This window comes from Notolepis coatsorum (assembly GCF_963971535.1).
Source record: "Notolepis coatsorum genome assembly, chromosome: 6".
NCBI lineage: Eukaryota > Metazoa > Chordata > Actinopteri > Aulopiformes > Paralepididae > Notolepis > Notolepis coatsorum.
Genome location: NC_140170.1, coordinates 160,163,372 through 160,179,003, shown reverse-complemented (window position 1 = coordinate 160,179,003; position 15,632 = coordinate 160,163,372). Strand labels below are relative to the sequence as shown.

Below are 15,632 nucleotides of genomic sequence, written 5' to 3'. Positions count from 1 at the left end.
ACCGTTAACAGACAGAACCTTTAACAGACAGAACATTGAACAGACAGAACCTTTAACAGAATATTTAACAGACAGAACCTTTAACAGACAGAACCGTTAACAGACAGAACAGTTAACAGACAGAACCTTTAACAGACAGAACATTTAACAGACAGAACCGTTAACAGACAGAACCTTTAACAGACAGAACCTTTAACAGACAGAACCTTTGACAGAACATTGAACAGACAGAACCTTTAACAGACAGACCATTTAACAGAGAACATTTAACAGACAGAACCTTTAACAGACAGAACCGTTAACAGACAGAACCGTTAACTGACAGAACCTTTAACAGACAGAACCTTTAACAGACAGAACCTTTAACACAGAACATTTAACAGACAGAACCTTTAACAGACAGAACCTTTAACAGACAGAACCTTTAACAGACAGAACATTTAACAGACAGAACATTTAACAGACAGAACATAACAGACAGAACATTTAACAGACAGAACCGTTAACAGACAGAACCTTTAACAGACAGAACCTTTGACAGAACTGTTAACAGACAGAACCTTTAACAGACAGAACATTTAACAGACAGAACATTTAACAGACAGAACATTTAACAGACGGAACCTTTAACAGACAGAACATTTAACAGATAGAACCTTTGACAGACAGAACATTTAACAGACAGAACCGTTAACAGAACCTTTAACAGACAGAACCTTTACCAGAATATTCAACAGACAGAACCTTTAACAGACAGAACCTTTAACAGACAGAACCGTTAACAGACAGAACATTTAACAGACAGAACCATTAACAGACAGAACCTTTAACAGACAGAACCTTTGACAGAACCTTTAACAGACAAAACCTTTAACAGACAGAACTGTTAACAGACAGAACCTTTAACAGACAGAAAATTTAACAGACAGAACATTTAACAGACAGAACCGTTAACAGACAGAACCTTTGACAGAACATTTAACAGACAGAACCTTTAACAGACAGAACCGTTAACAGACAGAACCTTTAACAGACAGAACATTTAACAGACAGAACTGTTGACAGAACCTTTAACAGACAGAACTGTTAACAGACAGAACCTTTAACAGACAGAACCGTTAACAGACAGAACATTTAACAGACAGAACATTTAACAGACAGAACCGTTAACAGACAGAACCTTTAACAGACAGAACCTTTAACACAGAACATTTAACAGACAGAACCTTTGACAGAACTGTTAACAGACAGAACTGTTAACAGACAGAACCTTTAACAGACAGAACCTTTAACAGACAGAACATTTAACAGACAGAACATTTAACAGACAGAACCTTTAACAGACAGAACCTTTAACAGACAGAACATTTAACAGACAGAACATTTAACAGATAGAACCTTTGACAGACAGAACATTTAACAGACAGAACCGTTAACAGAACCTTTAACAGACAGAACCTTTACCAGAATATTCAACAGACAGAACCTTTAACAGACAGAACCGTTAACAGACAGAACAGTTAACAGACAGAACCTTTAACAGACAGAACATTTAACAGACAGAACCATTAACAGACAGAACCTTTAACAGACAGAACCTTTGACAGAACATTTAACAGACAGAACCTTTAACACAGAACATTTAACAGACAGAACCTTTGACAGACAAAACCTTTAACAGACAAAACCTTTAACAGACAGAACTGTTAACAGACAGAACCTTTAACAGACAGAAAATTTAACAGACAGAACATTTAACAGACAGAACCGTTAACAGACAGAACCTTTGACAGAACATTTAACAGACAGAACCTTTAACAGACAGAACCGTTAACAGACAGAACCTTTAACAGACAGAACATTTAACAGACAGAACTGTTGACAGAACCTTTAACAGACAGACGCTGTTAACAGACAGAACCTTTAACAGACAGAACCGTTAACAGACAGAACATTTAACAGACAGAACATTTGACAGAACATTTAACAGACAGAACATTTAACAGACAGAACCGTTAACAGACGGAACATTTAACAGACAGAACATTTAACAGACAGAACCGTTAACAGACAGAACCTTTAACAGACAGAACATTTAACAGACAGAACATTTAACAGACAGAACCGTTAACAGACAGAACCTTTAACAGACAGAACATTTAACAGACAGAACTGTTGACAGAACCTTTAACAGACAGAACTGTTAACAGACAGAACCTTTAACAGACAGAACATTTAACAGACAGAACCTTTGACAGAACATTTAACAGACAGAACATTTAACAGACAGAACCTTTAACAGACAGAACCTTTAACAGACAGAACATTTAACAGACAGAACCGTTAACAGACAGAACCTTTAACAGACAGAACCGTTAACAGACAGAACCTTTAACAGACAGAACCTTTAACAGACAGAACATTTAACAGACGGAACATTTAACAGACAGGAACCGTTAACAGACAGAACCTTTAACAGACAGAACATTTAACAGACAGAACCGTTAACAGACAGAACCTTTAACAGACAGAACATTTAACAGACAGAACTGTTGACAGAACCTTTAACAGATAGAACTGTTAACAGACAGAACCTTTAACAGACAGAACCGTTAACAGACAGAACATTTAACAGACAGAACCTTTGACAGAACATTTAACAGACAGAACATTTAACAGACAGAACCTTTAACAGACAGAACCTTTAACAGACAGAACATTTAACAGACAGAACATTTAACAGACAGAACCGTTAACAGACAGAACCTTTAACAGACAGAACCGTTAACAGACAGAACATTTAACAGACAGAACATTTAACAGACAGAACATTTAACAGACAGAACATTTAACAGACAGGAACCGTTAACAGACAGAACCTTTAACAGACAGAACCGTTAACAGACAGAACCGTTAACAGACAGAACCTTTAACAGACAGAACCGTTAACAGACAGAACCTTTAACAGACAGAACATTTAACAGACAGAACCTTTGACAGAATATTCACAGACAGAACCGTTAACAGACAGAACCGTTAACAGACAGAACCTTTAACAGACAGAACCTTTAACAGACAGAACCGTTAACAGACAGAACCTTTAACAGACAGAACATTCAACAGACAGAACCGTTAACAGACAGAACCGTTAACAGAACCTTTAACAGACAGAACCGTTAACAGACAGAACCTTTAACAGACAGAACCGTTAACAGACAGAACCTTTAACAGACAGAACCTTTAACAGACAGAACCGTTAACAGACAGAACCTTTAACAGACAGAACCGTTAACAGACAGAACCTTTAACAGACAGAACATTTAACAGACAGAACCTTTAACACAGAACATTTAACAGACAGAACCTTTGACAGAACCTTTAACAGACAGAACCTTTAACAGAACCTTTAACAGACAGAACTGTTAACAGACGGAACCTTTAACAGACAGAACATTTAACAGATAGAACCTTTAACACAGAACATTTGACAGAACCTTTGACAGAACCTTTAACAGACAGAACCTTTAACAGAACCTTTAACAGACAGAACTGTTAACAGACAGAACCTTTAACAGACAGAACATTTAACAGACAGAACATTTAACAGACAGAACCGTTAACAGACAGAACCTTTAACAGAACCTTTAACAGACAGAACTGTTAACAGACAGAACCTTTAACAGACAGAACATTTAACAGACAGAACATTTAACAGACAGAACCGTTAACAGACAGAACCTTTGACAGAACATTTAACAGAGAGAACCTTTGACAGACAGAACCTTTGACAGAACATTTAACAGACAGAACCGTTAACAGACAGAACATTTAACAGACAGAACATTTAACAGACAGAACCGTTAACAGACAGAACATTTAACAGACAGAACCTTTGACAGAACATTTAACAGACAGAACATTTAACAGCTCATATGAATTCACATGAACTGATGTTGCTAAATGAAGCACCTGGTCTTTGGTGCCACCGTGCGCGCCTGGCTTCTTCTTCTTCTTCGTGGGGCTCGGGGAGGTGTCAGCGGAGGAGTGGCCATTGGAGGAGTGAGAGGGGCTCGGCACCTTGCGCTTCTGAGCCACCCGCTCCACTGACCCTGGGTCTGCAACTGCAGGAGAGAGGTCAAAGGTCAGACAAACCCAGGCCGGTAGACGGGCGGCCTTGTGAAAGGATACGCCGGATGCAGAGAAACAAAGAGCTTTAACTGTATTCATGCAAGCAGGCTCTGGTAACGATAGTAATAAAGATATGGCAGCAAAGTCAACAACAATAGTATGTACACTAATCCTCCATCTTGTTGCATTCTCAGCCCACACAAGAACCAGGCTCACACGTACACACAGTACACACACAAACACGACGAGCAAAACCAAAACACTCACCATTACCGCGTACTCCCATTAGGTATAAAAATTGCGTTTGCTGAGCTTTCTAAAAACAGCTGTGTGGCATCTTCTTACCTTTGGATCGGGTAGAGATCTCCATTCCCTCTGCTGCATCCGTCTCAGTCTTCCCCTCCTCCTCAGCCACACTGACGCAGAGAACAAGAGGCGCTTCGTCAAAAGCTGCGGCCGCCACACTGTGACATAACCTCCAGCTCCACGCTCCTCGTATATACACTACATCTCTCTATTACAATTATATGCCATTGTCTCTCTAGATTTAACAACATTGATTCACAAGCATTTCAACTCATTTTGCATCGTCGTCTTCTTGCTACAGGCTGAACTGCTCTGAATAAGAACGATCTCTTGGGCGGTGTTAGACCATTACGCCATCTATTTACACGAACGTGCTCGCTGGTCAACGGGCCCGGCAAGCTGGACCTCCCGTATGGCAAAGTAAATGGGGGACTACAGGTATGAACCTAAGGCTTTGCCGCGATAGGATAGAAATTCAATTCTAAAGACAATATGACATTTTTACAATGTAAAAAAATAATAATAATCTGAATCAATGTGGACATTTAAATCGATTGAATTGGATAGTTGACATACCATTCGCAATCAATGTACCCTTAGTAGGGAGGGAATTGATTGTCATTTCGCCGTAATACATCATGTTTTTCTCAAAAGCTTCAAAGGCTAACATTGATCATTTTAACTCCAGGCTGCTCGTCGGGGAGAGGCACACAGCTGACACACATTAACCCTTTCACTATCACACTACAGGGGGTTACCATGAAAGGGTTAACCTGTTGTCGTGTGGCAGTGAAAGGGTCAACCTTCTGTATTGTCGCAGTGAAAGGGTTAACCATTTGGTAGTGTGGCAGTGAAAGGGTTAACAGACACAGCCAACGATGGTTTGACTCACGTTAAGGATACAGTCATATAGCCTACTACTGCAATCAAAACTAACACTAGCTCCCCGTGACTGAGTTCACCCACCACTGCTCGTTACTCCGAGAGGCTGCTGCGACTCTGGTTTCATTTCCAAACGGAGGAAAACGATATGTGGCCGCTGCAGATGTTAGTCTGCAAACTGATTCACTGGCCTGTGAAACACACCTTCTTGTGACAATGGGGCTATTTATTCCTGCCCCGAGGGTCCGTTCTACAACTAAACTCTGACCGTAAACAAATGCCGAGGACGGGACACAGCCTGATGATCTGGGAACAGCAGGGCCATACGTCTTAACCCTTTCACTACCACACTACCAAAGGGTTAACTCTTTCACTGCGACAATACAGAAGGTTAACCCTTTCACTGCCACACTACATAAGGTTAACCGTCTGTAGTGTGGTAGTGAAAGGTTAACCTTTTGTAGTGTGGTAGTGAAAGGGTTAAGGTTATGGTCAGCAGCAAGTGGCCCTGCTTGTAGTGGAAATACACAAACGTAGGCTTCGTCTTCCAAGTGTATTGATGTGCCGAGTGTCTCAAAGGGTCAGTGTCAAAATAATCCGGTCAAATATCACGTTCCATAATGTCAGTGCATCTTCAAAATAAAGCTATGCTCTGTTAGAGCCATGCTTCAGATGCTGTGTTAGAGCCATGCTTCAGATACTGTGTTGGAGCCATGCTTCAGATGCTCTTAGAGCCATGCTTCAGATGCTCTGTTAGAGCCATGCTTCAGATACTGTGTTGGAGCCATGCTTCAGATGCTCTGTTAGAGCCATGCTTCAGATGCTCTGTTAGAGCCATGCTTCAGATGCTCCGTTAGAGCCATGCTTCAGATGCTCTGTTAGAGCCATGCTTCAGATGCTGTGTTAGAGCCATGCTTCAGATACTGTGTTGGAGCCATGCTTCAGATGCTCTGTTAGAGCCATGCTTCAGATACTGTGTTAGAGCCATGCTTCAGATACTGTGTTAGAGCCATGCTTCAGATGCTCTGTTAGAGCCATGCTTCAGATGCTCTGTTAGAGCCATGCTTCAGATGCTCTGTTAGAGCCATGCTTCAGATGCTCTGTTAGAGCCATGCTTCAGATACTGTGTTAGAGCCATGCTTCAGATGCTCTGTTAGAGCCATGCTTCAGATACTGTGTTAGAGCCATGCTTCAGATACTGTGTTAGAGCCATGCTTCAGATACTGTGTTAGAGCCATGCTTCAGATGCTGTGTTAGAGCCATGCTTCAGATACTGTGTTGGAGCCATGCTTCAGATGCTCTGTTAGAGCCATGCTTCAGATGCTCTGTTAGAGCCATGCTTCAGATGCTCTGTTAGAGCCATGCTTCAGATGTTCTGTTGGAGCCATGCTTCAGATACTGTGTTAGAGCCATGCTTCAGATGCTCTGTTAGAGCCATGCTTCAGATGCTCTGTTAGAGCCATGCTTCAGATACTGTGTTAGAGCCATGCTTCAGATGCTCTGTTAGAGCCATGCTTCAGATACTGTGTTAGAGCCATGCTTCAGATACTGTGTTAGAGCCATGCTTCAGATGCTCTGTAGTGGCCGACTTGTCATTCCTGGGTGTGCCGACAGCGTCCACGATGCACCCGCAACTACTTCTTTACCCAGTACCAAAGTTGTGGATGTTAAATGAGGTGAATGTCCCGAGTTGCTGCTGGCACGGTTTACACAGGGTTTTATTGTTGTCCAAAGGTGGATGATAGTGAATGATGTTGAACAGAACAGTCGTCAATTGTTTGTTTACGGATAAGCAGTTCCAACAGTGAGACAGGTTTGAAAGTAAATCCTCTGCAGGTGCATGGGATTACAGTGATCACCTAGGTTTCTTATAGAAGTGGGGCTATAATGGAGGTGGTGTGCCCCGTAGTGTTTAAACATAAATAAGACACTAGTCTAAACGATTCTAATTCTAATATTCTAGCAATACAAATCCACCAAGTCGGTTTCTGCTTCTACATGCTCTGTTAGAGCCATGCTTCAGATGCTGTTAGAGCCATGCTTCAGATGCTCTGTTAGAGCCATGCTTCAGATGCTGTGTTAGAGCCATGCTTCAGATACTGTGTTGGAGCCATGCTTCAGATGCTGTTAGAGCCATGCTTCAGATGCTCTGTTAGAGCCATGCTTCAGATGCTCTGTTAGAGCCATGCTTCAGATGCTGTGTTAGAGCCATGCTTCAGATACTGTGTTGGAGCCATGCTTCAGATGCTGTTAGAGCCATGCTTCAGATGTTCTGTTAGAGCCATGCTTCAGATGCTCTGTTAGAGCCATGCTTCAGATGTTCTGTTAGAGCCATGCTTCAGATGCTGTGTTAGAGCCATGCTTCAGATGCTGTGTTAGAGCCATGCTTCAGATGCTCTGTTGGAGCCATGCTTCAGATGCTCTGTTGGAGCCATGCTTCAGATGCTGTGTTAGAGCCATGCTTCAGATGCTCTGTTAGAGCCATGCTTCAGATGCTCTGTTGGAGCCATGCTTCAGATGCTGTGTTAGAGCCATGCTTCAGATGCTGTGTTGGAGCCATGCTTCAGATGCTCTGTTGGAGCCATGCTTCAGATGCTCTGTTGGAGCCATGCTTCAGATGCTACGTACAGATGTCCAATACCTACTCTCTGCACAATCAAATGCATCAAAAGTTAATGGGGCATTTGAGATGTGCCTAGTGTGTTAAGTTACAGCCCCACTACAGAATGTGTGAATAGGCCTTTATTACTTGTGGTTATATAGACACAACATGTTTTGAAGGGTAGCCTAGTACAACGATGGAACAGAATCTCTTGGCAACTTTCAAATCCCACTATACAGGTCTACTCTACTCTACTCCTAGCTATGTTTGCAAACAGAAACGGTTTAGTCATTCAGACGTCTCCAATCCGACAAATCAAAACATAAAAACAAGGCAGTCAGACGTCCTGCGTGCCAAGCGGTCGCAGCCCCACCCACCCCGGCCTAGTTTGCTTCGTGGCTCGATCTTAAGAAGACTCGATCACACTTGTGAAACAATCTTAGCGCACATAGAAAACCACACAGGAACGTGAACACGATACACCTCCATGACACAGGATACAACAGACCAGTAGGGGGCTGTTAGGATGAGCCGTAATCCGACATCCAAACTGGACCTTAATTACACCAGGACATCCACCCCTCCCCTGGCCAGCCACGCTGAGAGAGAGAGATGGCTTGTTATCATTGGACCATTGGGTGATTGAGAGCCCTAGGATCTGCAACGGCTGCACCTTCCTCACCTCCACTGGGTTTCACTCAACCCCTCAGTCTCAGGGTCAGTGATCAATTGAATCATTGAGATGACGTCTTGTCCGTCGTAGGTTTCCACCAGAACAATGACAATCTAAAGATGGTAAGTTTGGAGTGTCTCGTACGTTTAAAAACATAGTTGAGATTTTGTACTTTCGGGTGATGCATCACTTTGGATTGGTTTAACACCTGCAAATACATTGAGCTGTCCAATTAGCCAAGCGGTGAAACAAGCTGCCACTCTGTTGTTGCGTTGAACACAGCCCCCGGCCCTGTGTACCAAACACAAACATGTCCTCGTGATCCACGTTCACCTTCTACCGGGAGAACCACGTCTTGCCAAGCAAAACCGGTTTCACCACGTTCCCAGGCAGGCGGCACCACCACCGCTGCTGCCGCGAGCCGTTTATTCCATCCATTCCCTCAGATACCAAACAAAGCTCAGAACGCTTCAATTTCCCCACATTCTAATTTAGCTCTCGGGGAGAGCGGCGTTGGTACCCCCGCGTGATGGAAACATAAAGACTCCAGCTGAACAGAAAACTGCTGCCTTTTCCATTCCAGCATCACCTACCCCCCCCCCCCCCCCCCCCTCCCCTCCCTCCTCCCTCCTCCATCACAAGGGAAAGAAAATGACACAGGCATGAGAGAACATCCACAGGGACGGAGAGCAGCACAGCGAGCCCAATTCACAGGGTCTCCCTCTCCGTCTCGTATGTTTCGGCTCCCGGCAATCTCCCCTTATCCAAGCCAGGAGGGCAGGAGAGAGGAACACTCAGGGAGAAGGGAAAGGAGAGGAGGAGAGATGGAGAGAGAAAGAGAACCAAGTGGAAAATCAGGCCCCCCCTGGCTGCCACTGAAAAAACATCCACCTCCTAGATTGAAACAAGCAGTCTATCCATATTCATATTGACACCCAGCCATCCACAGTCACACACCCCACTGGTACAACGTCCACGCTTCAACAGAGGAAATCGACGGCATACCTTTTTCTCTTTACTCTGGATTCTTCAGGCTATTTTTTCTCTCCCCTATTTATCTGATATTTGATTGAGGCGGTTGGGGGGGGGAGAGGGGGGGGGGGTGAGGAGGATACAGGCGCAGATTTTCCAGAAGGCCTCCTTCTCTCCCCGCTGCTCCCTCTGTTGCGACTGTCAATCTTTAACCTCAGCTGCAGGGCTGCCGATTGGTTCGAGCACCACACGGAGGTGCCTGATTGGGTGCCGGGTGCTCAGTGTGGCACACGGTCTCTCTCTTCGTCTCCCTGCTCCTCTCCTCTCCTCCCCTCAAACACACACACACACACACACACACACACACAGTGCTGCAATGCAGGGAGGATTGCTGTTCCTCCACTCCCGACTAGAAAAACCCCTGGAACTAAAGTCCCGCGCTCTCCCCCCCCCCCCCCCCCCCCCAAAGCCCCTGTGGACCCACACTGGCTGTGTGCTTTTTTATCAAACATGGGGGGATGCAGTTACACAGGCTGAGAGGGTGCGGATCAGATTCCCTCCCCTCTCTATGATCTCAGCCAGTATGTGTGTGTGTGTGTGTAGTGTACGCGAGCGTGGACGCATTTGTGTATGTGTGTGGCGTCCATTTTGAAGACGCTCCCTGCCTGCCGCACACACGGCACATCCACAGCGGCTCCAGTCACGCTGCTGTGCGGAGCAGCACATACGGCTCACCAGCAGAGCAGCTGGCTGGAATGCAGGAAGGGCCTTAAACACTCGGCACACTAACAGAGGCTGCACACGGCCCGGGCCTCTGGATCAAAATGGACGGCTGTGGTCACTGCCAACAGCCCTTCCCTTTGCTCCAAAGCATTCGGCTGCCATCAGAATACTTTCATCAATCCATAATAACACAGGCTTTTAAGGCTCTCGGAGATACAACACGTTTCTCATTAGATCCTTAAAGGGATGTTTCACTTTAGTAGAACTTGGCATGTTGTTTCCAGCGGTCTTACCTCTGTGTAAGCACGCGTACAAGTAAGCTAGCGACGATGTCCGCCTTCAACGCCGCCGTTCCTCCCAGGAGTCGGGCTTCTTGTTCACTTCACTTCCATTCGTTTTGGGAATCTAAGCTAAATAATACCATACTTCTGACGTATAAACAAACTGCTGCTGTGCAGATTCAAATGTACATGCGTGTCTCTACAGATTTATTACCTTTGAAAAATAAATCTGATCCGATCTATTTGTCGTAGGTTTGGAGTGTGCCGTGTGTCTTTGCCCTGCGTGGAATGTTTGGGGAGCAGTTACCCATGGTTACGTGCTGCCGACGCTGCGAGATTCCAAACATTCTGCGAGATGTTTACAAGCTTGTCAAACTACACCTCAAGTGAGAAATAGTTCCTAATACTGATCATTTGAAAATGGAAGCATTAGCTAAAGAGGAACATCTACCTTTTTCTCCCATCCCCCATTTTAGTCATTATGTGAACCCCGCCACCCCCTTGTGTAACATTTATCTCCCTCAGATCCCCCCCCCCCCGTTGTGCGAGGTTCATCTCCCCCACATCCCCTGCCTGTTGTGCGCGGGTTCATCTCCCCCACATCCCCTCCCTGTTGTGCGCGGGTTCATCTCCCCCACATCACCTCCCTGTCCAATAGTTTGTTTACACTTCAGAGGTATTATATTCAGACTTGGTCCTCAAAATGAATGGAAGTGAATAAGGAGCCCGACACCTGGGAGGAATGGTGGTGTTGATAACATCAGACGACAAGGACAGCGGTGGTCACTAGTTTACTACTAGTAGATGACTTTAGATAAGAGGTAAGACTGCTGATGTTCTACTCAAGTGGAACATCCTTTTAAGTTATTGCTGGTGTTTGCAGGCCGTGCTGGGTAGGTACATAGCAGGGTAGAAGCACTACTACTATGATAATATTGTCAACGGAGGAACATCTCGATTAGTGGGCCTGTGTTGATATTGTGGTCGGCAGCCACGAATACCAGTAGGTCTATGGGAAACGCATAACAGGCCTGCACAGATCCACCAGTGATAACAGGGTTGCTAAGCTACCACTCTCCTATCTTTTCTCTGCATCAATTTCAGCCAGACCTCTTCGGGGATGTGGATTCCTATTTGTCATTGTACGATGTCCACCTATGCCTATGCTAATCACCGCCATCCAGACCACTGTTGCACATGATAACAATGAAGCGCACTCAAACGTGGCGCGTGAGCCGGGTGGAGTGGTACGTGCCGTGCGCGGCAGGGTGGGGGTTGTTGGGAAAGGTCAGACGCGAGGGGGGCGCGCGCGGCCGCTGAATAATTTTAAAAAACGACGGCCTGGCGGCTGGCGCGCGAAATGGATTTTCACCGTATTACCCCCATAAATAGACGGTGCCGGAGCAAAGCAAAATCAAGTGCAACGACGTCCATCCTCACACCAGAGTGGAATGACGGGATTAGGGACATTAACCGACGCCATTCACACAAAAAAAAGCCACAGGAGTGAAAAGATTGGCTCATCGAGCAACACAGCCATTGTGTGTCTGTGTGTCTTTCACCTGAGCCATGCTGACTAGAAATAGCAGCTTCTCCCTCTCCCTTTCAAAAGACTATCTCCAAGTTAAGAATGAAAGCACGTCGTCTGACGTATGGAACGGGGGACAAGGGGACAAGGGTACAACGCTGTAGGGCTCAAGGGTAGGAACAACATTCCAATCTTGACAAACTGGTTTGGATAAAAAAAACTATCCGTCAACGAGTTGAGCCGTCTGATCTAAACCTGAGGGCGAGAAGTCAGTGTGTGAACCCCACCTTCCTGCATCACAGGAGGAAACCAACAAACATTTGTTATGTATCGATATATATATAACATGCGTTCTAACCTGGTGAGAGTTCAAACTGGTATTTCTCTCTAGTCTTTCTGGTCAGGTGAGTGTTCTATCCGGTGAAGAGAGAGTCCTTCCCTTCCTCCTGCCTTCCCCCTCACACACAAAATACCCAGAGTGCCTTGAGCCGAGGGACAGAAAGGGGAAGCTCTCTCTCTGAAATGGCTGCCAATCCGTTGCAGAGAACAGGGGGCTGTGAGGCAGAGCTGTGAGGCAGGGCTGTGAGACAGAGCACACCATTAGAGGCCCAATCAATTTCACCAGCGTTTTCCCATACACTGGTATATATATATATAACCGTATCTGTGGCGGCGCACTGCGATATCAAGACACGCTCGACTGCAAATAGATTCCCCCCAAAATGATACAATAACAGCACAGACCTTTCCTTCTGCTCGACTCTCGCCCACCCTCGTCATCTGCTGCAGTAGCAGTAGCAGCAACAACAACCACCACCACCACCACCGTTCACCTAAGAGCCTCACGGGGAAACACTGTTAACCGTGATAAATAAGGTCATTTGGATTTAGTGATCAGCCTTTATGATTAAGTCCAGGTTAAAACACGTTCTCTTTTTCACCAGATTCAAAGGGTGTGACACTTTGAGGTTTAACTGGGAGTGTTTTGTAGATAGTCATCTAGATAGTAGATACGATCATTAGTCCTTTCCTTGATTGTTCCTCCACACGCCAAGGTGAAGCCTTTCCTCTTGGGTTTGATTGGCACACGATTAGCAGTAGCACCCCCCCCCCCCCCCAAAAACCCCTCCCCCAGTGCCAGTCTGAGGCCTAAATTATTCTTGCTGTGCTGTCACTTTGCCATCTGTTAATTCCACTGGGGCTCCCCTTTTCCCTGTTCTCTCTCTCTTTCTCTCGTCCTACCACCATAGACAGCCTGCTCCTCTCGCCCGGCCTGCCATGTTGACAGAACAGGCCTGTAGTAAACTCTAGGTTCCCAACAGCCACCGCTCAATCCTCTCAATCCAGTTTTGACCTGAGGAGATAGGATTCAGAATTCTATGAGCATGATGTCTGCGTGAGCCCCGCACCCCTCCTCCCCCCACCATGTGTCCAGAGAGCCGGTCAGTCAGTCAGTCAGTCAGCATAGGAGTGGCAGTGTGCTGTGCTGTACTCCTTCCAGACTCCAGGGTGACAGGGAGGCCCTCTCTCTCTCTCTCTCTCTCTCTTCCCCCCAGTGCTGTCACACGCAGACCTGTATCACTGAAGCACATTATCACATACAGAGGCTGGTAGCTTCTCAAAAGAGCAGTACACGTGAAATAATCAAAATCAGGCTTACCTCTGTGGATGCATGGCTAACAAACTCAGTGTGATATGTCAGTGCTTTATTAAAACATGGAGGACAGCCCTCTCAGTCCTCTCTCTCTCTCTCTCCCCTGCTCAGAGCAGCACAGCCACGGCTCTCTGGGTCTGCCTGATTCACTGCTCTGATACAAGGCTCGCACACACTGGCCGCTCTCGCTGAAGGCATGTAAGGCAGCTGCTGATTGGCTGGGCCACTTCCTGGCTTGCTTGTCTTTTGTTTAGCACAAGCAGGCTGAATCGCTGTGTGGCTTTAGAGAGAGCCAGAGGAGCAAAGGCCCAGATCGCCAGAAAACAGCCACTGCACACCTAGTATCAGCGCACAGACGACGGCACTAGCTGCACACACAGCTGCCGACGATCCCTCGACTCGATGCCGTGTTCAGGGCATTTGTATTTTCAAGGAAAAGGCAACAGATGTGTGTGCATAAAGGACAAGGCCTAAAGGCCTGCATGGCTGCATGCTGAAGGAGGCCTTTGTCCCATTAGGTCCCACCCTAAAGTTAAACCCTTCGTAGTGAGAGAGAGAGCAGAAAGACAGCTCTCGTACACCCTGGAGCCGAGCTCTATCGGATGGGTTTCTTTGACTTCGCATTAGGGCTGCACGATTTTGGGAAATAATCTAACTGTGATTTTGATATTGTGATTAAATTTGCGATTATAATAATACTTTTTTTAAGCAGCCCCACAGAGGTTTATTGTAAAATGCGGCTTGCATCTGGCCTACCGAGCCTGAAATTTTTTCTTTTTACCTGGGAATTGATACCGGTACCCAACGGTACCTTTTTTTTCTGTACTTATACTCTCCCTCTCTGAAGTCTAAACTTCACAACACACAATCTAAAACCCCTTACCTCCCTCTCCCAAACCGATCTTGTATCTCAATGGGACATCCTGGTTAAATAAAGATTTTTTTTTTTTTTTTTTTTTTTTTGCGATTTGATAATTGCATCATTCCAAATCGCTATTTCAATAGAAAAAATGATTAATCGTGCAGCCCTACTTCACATGAGCGAGACCACAGTGAAAAGACGTTAGTAGGCCATGCTACTGTCATGTGATATGCCCATTATTGCCCTTTGAACTTTTGTGCCGGGAACTTCTAATATGGTCAAAGATTGTGCCCCAGACAATGCCTGTGTGTTTTCCAATTTGGACCATTACTTTACCCGACCAGGCACTTGTCTTGGGGAAAATAGCAGCTAGCCATACGTTGCTCTAAAAATTTCTTTCCCACTAAGCAGGGTATTTTGGCAGAAAACAACTGAAACTCTCTCCGGTAGCCTATGATTCAATAGATTAGCACAAGTACAAGTACAACAAAAAGAAGTTTGGCATCCAACCAGAGTGCAAATGTAACAGTAAAGTGAAACAGCAATATACAATGTACAGGTGATTAAACTGGATACAAAATATACAAATGAGTACTACTGAGTGTAGTGCTAGTCGGATATATGTACAGAGTTGTAGTATAATATGTACAGTGATACAGGTATAAAGACAGTATGGTAGTAGTCATACTGGCCAGCAGCGTAACTAGTACGAGTAGGATATGTACAGATATACAGTAGATATAGTATCTACAGATATGTAAAAGGACTACGTGCAGGTAAGTACAAACAGGTGTGGATAGATATGCGGTGAGAATAAATATATATGGTATATATACAGCAATAGGTTAGAACTTGATAAAGGGGGGATTTAAATGATCATGTCCTCCACCTCAGAAACGACCACAATATCAGACAGGCCCAGCACACATTCTCCAAATATTATTCTCCAAACTCGTTAAAATGGCTTGCAGTTGGCTACTTACCTTCCCCAGCTTAACAGCACCACCAATAAGCAATGCAC

The 15,632-nt window shown here is 45.2% G+C and overlaps 1 protein-coding gene across 6 annotated transcripts in view; it reads right to left on the bottom strand.

Annotated features, from left to right (window-relative positions):
• The window catches only part of zmynd8 (zinc finger, MYND-type containing 8), a 71,496-nt gene extending 57,605 nt beyond the window's left edge, over positions 1–13,891 (bottom strand). For 3 of the 6 annotated variants that reach the window (XM_084317347.1, XM_084317348.1, XM_084317352.1), the window contains exons 1-3: positions 13,756–13,891; positions 4,474–4,544; positions 3,970–4,121 (exon numbers count right to left, since the gene is read on the bottom strand). In XM_084317347.1, coding sequence (XP_084173473.1) covers positions 3,970–4,121; positions 4,474–4,544; positions 13,756–13,769 — 237 coding nt within the window. In that variant the 5' untranslated portion in view covers positions 13,770–13,891. Of the gene's footprint in view, positions 1–3,969; positions 4,122–4,473; positions 4,545–9,596; positions 9,694–12,453; positions 12,676–12,839; positions 12,951–13,755 lie in introns of those variants that run through there. The other 3 variants (XM_084317349.1, XM_084317351.1, XM_084317350.1) reach the window with 3 other exon arrangements.
• Positions 13,892–15,632: the final 1,741 nt, after the last annotated feature.